The following is a 12,033-nucleotide window of genomic DNA, read 5'->3' as shown; positions in this document are numbered from 1 at the left end:
ACAATTCATGTTGATGTCTGATGCAGATATATAATTGTTTTGTTCCCCCCCCCCCCCCCCCCCCCCCCCCCCACCCCCCCCACCCTGCCTCCAAATATTGTAAAATAAATTGATGGCAAACTTCGAGGCATATTACACGCAGATATACTGTCCATTTGCATAAACTCGCTATTACTCCACTTACACTGTAATGTAATACTTTGCAGGACAGAGCAATGTCTGATATATACATAATATTTCAACCTTGTGGTAATTCATCTCAAGGATGTTCCCTGAGTATTATAATTGTTGGTTATAATAACATTTTCTGTAGTAAATGTGCTGCACTAGCATTACTTTGATCATTTCATCAACACAACTAAATGGTAAATATAAATATATACAAATATATGATACGCCATACTGGTCTTTTGATGTATGCCATACTGATATCAGCTTATGAAGTGCCTCTGTTAATATTCTTACGCATGTATATGGTAGTGCTGTATGTGCAGTATCTTAAACTTTATATGCGGGATGTACAGTGCAATCGCGATCCTACGAAAAGCCAAGGGACCGGCCGTTTTTTTCGTAATATCGCATTTTCGTTCGAGCGTAGCATAGGAAATTTCGCTATATAGCACATTAATATCTATATACGTGACCCGTGATATTTAAACGTGTGATTTTCGTATCGAAGTAAATGTAGATTCTATACCAATTTTATATGTACGTCTGGGTTTACTACAAATCTTATTCGAATCTGAACTTAAATCGTATGTAGAATGTAGAACGGGTTGTCTTTTTTTCTTCACTTTTTTATTCACTGTACATAAAACACATACAGGGTACATTGTTGCACGAGAAAAAATCGCAATTGCATATTCCGATACACTCAGTTTCCCTTTACCAATTGTTTGGTATAATAAAACGACAATATACAGACGATCAGGACTTAAATATTGTTTTATTTTCTTTATGCAGTGATTGAGACGTATAGATGTCGAAGCAAGTGTGACTTGTATGTCATCCGATTGGATAGTTATAGGAGAAAAAAATAACCACTAACTTGTGCATAGTATATAGCATATGTGTTTCGAATTTAATTACTAAGTTTTCACACTTTAATCACTGTTTACGTCCAGCTAAATGATAGTGACACTTTCCACTCTAAAGCATTTTCACGCCGTTATGGAAGGTGTGAAAACTTAGACGATACATTCGTAAAATCGCAACTAAAACAAGTTGAAAACAGGCTTTAAGGGCATAACAATACATTCATAGCAGCGCATTTTTCGTAAAATTGCATTTTCGTAAAACCGCGACTTTGTAACATAGAAATAAGAAGGAAAGCAGCCGGGACCACAACACCTTTTCGTAGTATTCCGGTATTTCGTTAAATTGCGATTCGTAGCACCGCGAATGCACTGTATGTGCTAAAATTTCATCTGGTTCTGTGGTATATCTAACTTTATATGCAGGCGATTCAGCTTTATATGTCGTGCTTTGTAATCTGTTTGCGGATTTACTGTATAAAGGATGCTCTTATATATTTATACAGTGATTGTAACTTTATTTCTGGTACTTTTTACTTTATATACAATGCTTCAAACTACATATGTCGTGCTTTTAAATTTATACGATATGCTTTCCACTGTATACCAGGAGCTTGCAACCGTGTATTGACTAGTTCTGCATTTACATGCGGTATCTTCAGTTGCATACGCGTTGATTTCAGCTTTGTGGCGCTTTCTATTTTGTTTGCAGTGGTTTTGACGGCAAATGCGGTTGTTTCAACATTCTTTGGTCAACTTTATTTTACTGGTTCGATTTTCGTACTTTTCAACTGTATTTGCGGTGAGTTTAAGTGTATTTGTGGTGCAAACTTCATTACGGTTAAACAAAATTGTGTAATCAAAACACCGTCAGAAACATCTGACACAGGATTTGATACAAAAGTACTTTTTCATAAAGCCAGAATGCCTCATATGATATCCTAGGCAATATTCGTTAACTAGTCTAATCTCATAATGCAGTATGCTAATAACTGCACCGCAAAAACGTTTGAAAGTACTGGATATGACCACATGTATAAAGGTACAACATATACAACTGAATGCTCCACGTATGAAATAAAAAGCGCTAAATATGTAGATGAAATCACATCGTGTAAATCAAAAATATTCTAGTAAACAGATGAAAGTACCGCACATACAGTTGCAAGGACTGCGTAAAAACTTACAAATACAGGTAAAAGCATTGTAAGAAGTTAAAAGCACTACATAATTATAAAGTTTATCCATCGCATACACAGTTGGAAACACTGCATACGAAGTACTTTAAGTATAGTATAGAATGCTATAATCAGAAGAAGACAATAATGGCGTTCCATATATAAACGCTGGCTTTAATTACCATCTACTCTGCATTCACATCATGCTCAGTGTGTAATGTTAAACTTTACTCGGGATGTATTAGACAACACGCATGTGACTTATTAAGTTCTTAGAAGATCAACTTCGTGTCTGGTGTAAAACAGGATTTTTACTCTTATTTTTTCATCACGCATACGATTGGGAAGAAAATATTTCATTGACAAATCTTACAAATCTTTTTCAAGTACAAAAGTCCAACAAAATAATAGAAATTTCACATCCAACAAATCGAAATCTTATAAAAGTGTATACAGGAGAAAAGTAAAACATAATTATATACAACGCAGACACTTATAAACCACCACTGGGTAGAGAGTTTTGTGCTTGTTTAAAGACATGTGAAAGTTACAAGAAATAAAAATCACAATAATCATACGGGGACAGATTTTGAAAAATAAAGAAAAAAAAACACGAATCAAAACTTTAGAGGAAGCAGATCAGATAAAATTCTATATTTCTAAGAAACACATGCACACTAACTCTCATTTTGACTGACAGGTTCTACGAAATGTAAAATTCAGTGAATGCTATGGGAAGTAAACAAAATTACGAATGCTTTTATTCATTTAGTCGAGTGTGGGCGTGGTGGTAAACATTAAGGAGAGTTTGTCATACCGACAGTTTATGCCATATGGCTACATGGTAGAAGACGATCCGAGCTGCCCTTTGCGATATTCAATCTAGGTAGAACAATCGACCTTCTGCAGGCTGGATGGACGTTGTTTAAAAATGTTAGATTGGGCCAGTAGCAATAGCATAAATCAAGGATTAACACGCATTATGATATATGAGACAATAAAACATATTAGACAAAACCAACCCATTACAATACTGAATTAAATAAATGAGATTTAATCACTGGAAAATGGATCAGTTTAAATATAACCTTTATTCTGCATGATGCATGCGCTCTTATACAAGGTCTTGCCAGAGCACTTTAAATAATATGAATAATGTTGGGTATCAGGCATGAATATGAAATTAAGTGTAATAACAATCGTTTCGTCTCGGCTCATTTCAATCCATTGCATAGAACTTAGTAGTGAAGCCTTTATTTATCCCGTCATAAAAAAAAAACTATAATGAAAAAACAAACAAACAAAAAACTCCTAAATGAGACATTTGAAAACATTAAAAAGATCAGAAAGATAGTGTATATATTATGAGATGGCTGACATCTTAATTACTCATAGACGATTGAATACCACTTTCATATCATCATTACATTACTGAACGCAAGGAAATTTAGTTTTTCTTACTCATTCAGTGTAGTGTAAGACAAAATATTTGCAGGCGAAAATAGTCTGTAACAAAACAACATTGCATTACGATATAAAATATATCGAATATCATTCACAGAACTTGAGAAATATTGAAAAACTGGATCTTAGACCTTGATGAAAATGTTTCCTAATTTGATAGCATTCATTTTCAATTCAGTGGTGCATTTTGACACATTTTTACGTACACAATACCGTTTTACATCAAAGGATGTTTAACAGTCGCCCATAACTAAATTTGTTACATTTTAGCAGGTCTGTACCTATACAGCAAGTAAACAGACGTTTCTGGACCGTAACTACTAGTATGGCCTAGTAAAAGCCCTGTAGTAATGTTACCGCTCTATACTGAATACATTGCATGTATCTATCTTACACTTTTCGTGGTATTTCAATAAAACGAGAAGCGAGAAAGCGTTTTATTGTTTTGATGCCTGTTATTATGATTTTAAAAAATCTGAATAATTATGAACTTACTAAAAAATGACATCATATGAAGGAATGAAAGATATTAATCTGAATTTTAATAACATATTAATTTAAGTTCCACATATAAACAGACTCATTATTGGACTTTTATATTTTGTGGGATATGATAGGCAATAGAATATCAATATACATGTATGTCACTCACATCAATGTCGAAACCCCATCTTGATTCCAGCTTCCGCCGCCGCTTTTCATATTTCAGTTCTTCTTTAGTCTTTTTGAAAGGATTCTTTAAACCATAAATTTCGTATAATTCATCAATTGACAGGTTATCCGTAGAAATTTTAGCACCATGGATATTATCCAATGGAACGATGAACAGACACATTATGGTTAATTTCCAAAGGGTAAAAACAATTTGACACTTCACCATAATTCCTAGTCATGTTTAGTAAGACTTTCAAAATACATCATTAGCATATAAATTTGAATAAAATTAAATATTCCGACCTTTATTTCAACTGTTTTAATAATCCCCAAGCCATGCAGTTAAACTCCAAATATGCGTTTGTTATTCAAACACATTGCATGAATACACTTCACTGTTTCAATTTACAATAAATTCACCATTATCGTAGTCGATTTGTTCGTAAACAACATCCAATTAACGTGCTGTAAGTATGTTAAGCTAAATTACTACATTTTTGACAAAAAAAATAAAAACAATAATATGACACATTTATATACACTTTTTCGTCTGAACTCGTATATCTTTGATAATGCAACCAGCACGAAATTGACAATATTAGGTGATTAAAATGTCCGTGTTTATTTTTCTTGAAGAGTACAATAAATTATAACGAAAATAACGTAAACACCGATCGAGCTTCTACTCTTTATTTAAACTGAATAATGCAGAATGAAATTCACAGTCAATTATGCTTGTCTAAAGTGAAAACGAAATTAGATAAATCACAAAAGCTGTCTACATAATATGTTTTCAGTGTAATCTAAACTGTATCTGTAACAACACCAGCGATGTAACTATCACTGGTGCATTGCTCTAAGATATTTTCTCCTGTGCGAAAAATCAGTCCAAAATATTCATTTAATTGCTAGTCACGAAGTAGCGAGTAGGCTACTGTTATAAGTTTACTGATTTCACGTTGAATAATTTGAACAATGTGGGTTTCACAGCCTTTAGGACAATAGAATGTCTTTATTGAATTTACCTGCATCAGTTACTGTTAATAAACACATAAACGAGTAATATCACAGACAGAACACACACCGGACCTGGAGTCTTGCCTAATTGTTTTCATAACCTACTGTCACAAAAATACGGGTATTTTTTTTTATTAATTTCCATTAATATTAAGTAATAGATATTGCAGAAGTTAAAGCTAATCGAAAAAAAAGGTTAATGTTTGTATTACTTCGAGCAGCTTTTTAAGGAAATGAACAAAACAGGAGACCCTTTCAGCATCATTCAACAAATAGTGTTAAAACTCTTAAGATATATTAAAACATTACTACATCTATTCAATTTCAAGCCCATGTAAAATAAAGCCCGTCCGCTTAGCTCAGTAGGGAGAACGCAGATCTACGGATCGCGGGATTGTGAGACTCGGTTCGATTCCCTGCCGAGGCGTATTTTCTCCGTGACGATGTGATCAAAGACATTGTGTCTGAAATCTTTAGTCCTCTACCTTCGGTTGGCAGGTACTTGCGGAGCCTTGGACGAATTATTACTGGTACATAACCCAGGAAAACCGGTTAGGTTAACTGCCCGTCGTTACATTACTATAATATTGTTGAATAAAAAAAATACGACGCTAAAACTAAAACAAATCATATAACAATCGACAAAACGTAAGTTGTATTAAAGGTCTGATATTTTTTTTTCTTCATTCTAGAAGTTCGAAGTCGGTGTCCCTAATGTTAACTTGCTTTCTCTCCGTACTTGTCTATCTGCCGGTAAACTAATGTATTTTGAATCGAGAAATATACTATAAGGAACGGAGAGAAACTATCAAGGTACCTGCTTTTTTCGTATTTTACATAAACAATATATTATCTGTGCATGAACCACTAGTTGTTATTAAAAGCACGAGAGTCATCTGGCATGGGGGTGCCAGATGGGTTTTGCCGGCATGGGTAAAATCACCGGAAACTTCAGTCCGATGTGCAGGAATGTCATAATCTAGACATTAGATTTGCAGATGCAATAAGCGTGTATGAGACTTCTAATTATTTATTCAGTGCTTAACATTAATCCCTCGCTAACAACTATCACAGCAGTACTGGTACTGATGATAAACCCGGACAGATGATAAAGTCGACCACCTTGGAAATATTCGATTGCAATCGGTTATTTATAAAATTGAACACACCATCTAATAGTTTCCACTTACAACACCAACTGGTGTAAACAAAAACAAAATTAGTAAATATTCTGTATAAATAAATGACTTACATAAATTTGTATAAAAAATATTTATCCAAAATTACTGGGGAAGAGGGTGTTTTTTGCGCATGCTCACTGTCGAAACATGAAGGCCTGACATTTGGTAACTTTTCATTACTTGATCAGGAATGACTGTTGCAGTTTTTTGGGGAAAGTTTCAATATAATAATACCAAGAAAATTTTGTAAATGACAAAGTGTTCGAATTTATCATCAGTCAACATTCATACAATCCCCTTTTTACATACCCCTTTCCGGGCCTCACTTCGTGTGAGTTTGATTACTAAATATAAATTTGAATTATGTAAAGTTTTCAGCAAAGGTTAAGCTTTATTTTGATACCGACCGTTGATTACAATTTGCAGAAATAAAAAAAGGTACAGGTAAAAAACCTCATTTTTTGTTCGGGTTTATCATCAGTACCAGTAAAACCTGATGCAGCCTCTTTCAATCATAAGAAACACATAAGAAATATTTATCTGACATCGAAACGTACAAAAGACGTAAACGCTGGTACACAATATGTTTATACCCCTCTAAAAATGTTTTTCAACATTTAAATAGAAAATCACTTTACTTTACAATCATACTTTACATATATATTAACTTAAAAATTTATCTTCCAAAATATTAACCAAAGTAAAATTTATTTATTTCCACCAAGCAACGTGAACGAATTATCATTATGTGAATCATTATCTGAGCCATGTTATGAGAAAACCAACATATTGGCTTTGCGACCAGCATGGATCCAGACCAGCCTGCGCATCCGCGCAGTCTGGTCAGGATCCATGCTGTTCGCTTTCAAAGCCTATTTCAATTAGAGAAACTGTTAGCGAACAGCATGGATCCTGACCGGACTGCGTGTATGCGCAGGCTGGTTTGGATCCATACTGGTCGCAAAGCCACTATGTTGGTTTTCTCATGGCATGGCTCAACTATTTTGATTGAGAAAATTGTACAACTTACAAATATCTACCTGTCCAATTTTCATAATCAGTTTTTATTTATTTATCTGCTTAGCTGTTGGACAGCATCCTGATCATTTTTTATTCATGTAATGGATAACTATAAACTAGCGAATACTGAGAATGCATTTCAGCTTAAATAACATCAAAGTTTACAATAAATAAAACGTTAGTTGGCAACAAAATAATAAAAAACATTAAATTTTGTTTAACGTTATCTGAAAGTATAGAAGATAAGGCTATATCATATGCAAGTTATATCGTTTCAACTGATGTGTATGGAATTTAAACTGAGAATAAAAAATACGAACTCGTGTATAATTGAGTTACTTTTGCCAAATATACAAATTGCGTAGTCCCGTTTGTTAGAAACTGAAAGATATACAAAACAGTGCTTGTCGTTTTTGTCTTGGCAAAGGTGCAGGAGCGGGGAAGTGGAGAAAGGGATCCATTCCCTGCACTCTAGCAACTTTCAGGTTTAAGCACATCCTTTGAAGACAATTGTTTAACTATATATTTTGTTCCGAATACCAAGCTGTAAACAATTCATGTTGATGTCTGATGCAGATATATAATTGTTCTGTTCTGCCCCCAATATTGTAAATAAGTGGATGCGCCAAAGCCTGCCGCAGCATATTACACGAGCTATGTCCATTTGCATAAACTCGCTATTACTCCACTTACACTGTACTGTAATACTTTGCAGGACAGAGCAATGTCTGATATCTACATAATATTTCAACCTCGTGGTAATTCATCTCAAGGATGTTCCCTGAGTATTATAATCGTTTGTTATAATAACATTTTCTGTAGTAAATGTGCTGCACTAGCATTACTTTGATCATTTCATCAACACAACTAAATGGTAAATATAAATATATACAAATATATGAGACGCCATACTGGTCTTTTGATGTATGCCATACTGATATCAGCTTATGAAGTGCCTCTGTTTATATTCTTACGCATGTATATGGTAGTGCTGTATGTAAAGTACCTTAAACTTTATATGCGGTCCTTTCAGATGTATGTGCTAAACTTTCATCTGGTTGTGTGGTATATCTAACTTATTCAACTTTATATGCCGTACTTTAAACTTTTAATTTTGTAATTTGTTTGCGGATTTACTGTATAAGGGATGCTCTTTCATATTTATACAGTGATTGTAACTTTATTTCTGGTACCTTTTACTTTATATACAATGCATCAAACTACATATGTCGTGCTTTTAAATTTATACGATATGCTTTCCACTGTATACCAGGAGCTTGCAACCGTGTATTGACTAGTTCTGCATTTACATGCGGTATCTTCAGTTGCATACGCGTTGATTTCAGCTTTGTGGCGCTTTCTATTTCGTATGCAGTGGTTTTAATGGCAAATGCGGTGTTTCCAACATTCTTTGGTCAACTTTATTTTACTGGTTCGATTTTCGTATTTTTCAACTGTATTTGCGGTGAGTTTAAGTGTATTTGTGGTGCAAACTTCATTACGGTTAAACAAAATTGTGTAATCAAAACACCGTCAGAAACATCTGACACAGGATTTGATACAAAAGTACTTTTTCATAAAGCCAGAATGCCTCATATGATATCCTAGGCAATATTCGTTAACTAGTCTAATCTCATAATGCAGTATGCTAATAACTGCACCGCAAAAACGTTTGAAAGTACTGGATATGACAACATGTATAAAGGTAAAACATATACAACTGAATGCTCCACGTATGAAATAAAAAGCGCTAAATATGTAGATGAAATCACATCGTGTAAATCAAAAATATTCTAGTAAACAGATGAAAGTACCGCACATACAGTTGCAAGGACTGCGTAAAAACTTACAAATACAGGTAAAAGCATTGTAAGAAGTTAAAAGCACTACATAATTATAAAGTTTATCCATCGCATACACAGTTGGAAACACTGCATACGAAGTACTTTAAGTATAGTATAGAATGCTATAATCAGAAGAAGACAATAATGGCGTTCCATATATAAACGCTGGCTTTATTTACCATCTACTCTGCATTCACATCATGCTCAATGTGTAAAGTTCAGTTTACTCGGGATGTGTTAGACAACTCGCATGTGACTTATTAAGTTCTTAGTAGACCAACTTCGTGTCTGGAGTAAAACAGGATTTTTACTCTTATTTTTTCATCAAGCATACGATTGGGAAGAAAATATTTCATTGACAAATCTTACAAATCTTTTTCAAGTACAAAAGTCCAACAAAATAATAGAAAATTCACATCCAACAAATCGAAACCCTATAAAAGTGTATACAGGAGAAAAGTAAAACATAACTAGAAAATGCTTTTGTAAAAAAGCGCATGTCTCCCCAAATGCAAAGTCCTATAGGCAAGAAGTCAATAGGGGTCAGGAGCGAAAGTCAAAGAGACACTGATGGTTGGCTGCAATAGGGATCATCTACTTGGCATGTCCAGTCATCCCGCTAAATTTCAACACTCTGGGCCTAGTGGTTCTCAAGTCACTGTTCAGGCTCCTGTGACCTTGACCTTTGATCAAGTGACCTCAAAATAAATAGGGGTTATCTACTCTGAATGTCCAATCATCCTATTAAGTTTCAACATTGTAGGTCAAGTGGTTCTCAAGTTATTTCCAAAAAATGATTTTACATGAACAGGCCACTGTGACCTTGACCTTTAATTGACTGACTCCAAAATCAATAGGGGTCATCTACTCTGCATGTTCAATCATCCTATGAAGTTTCAACATTCTGGGTCAAGTGGTTCTCAAGTTATTGATCGGAACTGGTTATCAATGTTCAGGCCCCTGTGACCTTGACCTTTAACGGAGTGATCCCAAAAACAACAGGAGTCATTTACTCTGTATGAACAATCATCCTATGAAGTTTCAACATTCTGGGTTGAGAGGTTCTCAAGTTATTGATTGGAAATGGTTTTCCATGTTCAGGCCCCTGTGGCCTTGACCTTTAATAGAGTGATCCCAAAATCGTTAGGGGTCATCTACTCTGCATGACCAATCATCCTATGAGGTTTCATCATTCTGGGTCAAGTGGTTCTCAAGTTACTGACCGGAAATGGTTTTCAATGTTCAGGCCCCTGTGGCCTTGACCTTTCACAGAGTGACCCCAAAATCGTTAGGGGTCATCTACTCTGCATGACCAATCATCCTATGAAGTTTCAACATTCTGGGTCAAGTGGTTCTCAAGTTACTGACCGGAAATGGTTTTCCATGTTCAGGCCCCTGTGACCTTGACCTTTAATGGAGTGACCCCAAAATCAATAGGCGTCATCTACTCTGCATGTACAATCATCCTTTGAAGTTTCAACATTCTGGGTGAAGTAGTTCTCCAGTTATTGATCGGAAATGGTTTTCCATGTTCAGGCCCCTGTGACCTTGACCTTTGATGGAGTGACCCCAAAATCAATAGGTGTCATCTACTCTTCATGTCCAATCATCCTATGAAGTTTCAACATTCTGGGTCAAGTGGTTCTCTAGTTATTGATCAGAAATGGTTTTCAATGTTCAGGCCCCTGTGACCTTGACCTTTGACAGAGTGACCCCAAAATCAATAGGGATCATCTACTTTTCATGACCAATCATCCTATGAAGTTTCAATATTCTGGGTCAAGTGGTTCTCTAGTTATTGATCGGAAATGGTTTTCAATGAACAGGCCCCTGTGACCTTGACCTTTGACGGAGTGACCCCAAAATCAATAGGGGTCATCTACTTTTCATGACCAATCATCCTATGAAGTTTCAACATTCTGGGTCAAGTGGTTCTCTAGTTATTGATCGGAAATGGTTTTCAATGTTCAGGCCTCTGTGACCTTGACCTTTGACAGAGTGACCCCAAAAACAATAGGGGTCGTCTACTCCAGCAGCCCTACAACCCCATAAAGTTTGAAGGTTCTAGGTCAAATGGTTCTCCAGTTATTGCCCGGAAATGAAGTGTGACGTACGGACGGACGGACGGACGGAAGGACGGACGGACAGGGCAAAAACAATATGTCTCCTGGGGGAGACATAATTATATACAACGCAGACACTTATAAACCACCACTGGGTAGAGAGTTTTGTGCGTGTTTAAAGACATGTGAAAGTTACAAGAAATAAATATCACAATAATCATACGGGGACTGATTTTGAAAAATAAAGAAAAAAAACACGAATCAAAACTTTAGAGGAAGCAGATCAGATAAAATTCTATATTTCTAAGAAACACATGCACACTAACTTTCTCAGTTTGACTGACAGGTTCTACGAAATGTAAAATTCAGTGAATGCTATGGGAAGTAAACAAAATTACGAATGCTTTTATTCATTTAGTCGAGTGTGGGCGTGGTGGGGAACATTAAGGAGAGTTTCTCATACCGACAGTTTATGCCATATGGCTACATGGTAGAAAACGATCCGAGATGCCCTCCAGGTAGAACAATCGACCTTCTGCAGGCTGGATGGACGTTGTTTAAAAATGTTAGATTGGGCC

The 12,033-nt window shown here is 35.4% G+C and overlaps 1 protein-coding gene across 3 annotated transcripts in view; it reads right to left on the bottom strand.

Moving 5' to 3' along the window:
- The window catches only part of LOC123546515 (interstitial collagenase-like), a 119,029-nt gene that overhangs the window by 99,550 nt on the left and 7,446 nt on the right, over nucleotides 1–12,033 (bottom strand). Inside the window, exon 1 of one of the 3 annotated variants that reach the window (XM_045332855.2) lies at nucleotides 4,329–5,189. The exons of the other annotated variants lie outside the window; for them this stretch is intronic. Coding sequence (XP_045188790.2) covers nucleotides 4,329–4,556 — 228 coding nt within the window. The 5' untranslated portion in view covers nucleotides 4,557–5,189. Of the gene's footprint in view, nucleotides 1–4,328; nucleotides 5,190–12,033 lie in introns of those variants that run through there. 3 annotated transcript variants of the gene reach the window in all.

This window comes from Mercenaria mercenaria, chromosome 9 (assembly GCF_021730395.1).
Source record: "Mercenaria mercenaria strain notata chromosome 9, MADL_Memer_1, whole genome shotgun sequence".
Taxonomy (NCBI): domain Eukaryota; kingdom Metazoa; phylum Mollusca; class Bivalvia; order Venerida; family Veneridae; genus Mercenaria; species Mercenaria mercenaria.
The sequence above is the reverse complement of the archived record's forward strand: the minus strand, read 5'-3'. Positions and strand labels throughout refer to the sequence as shown.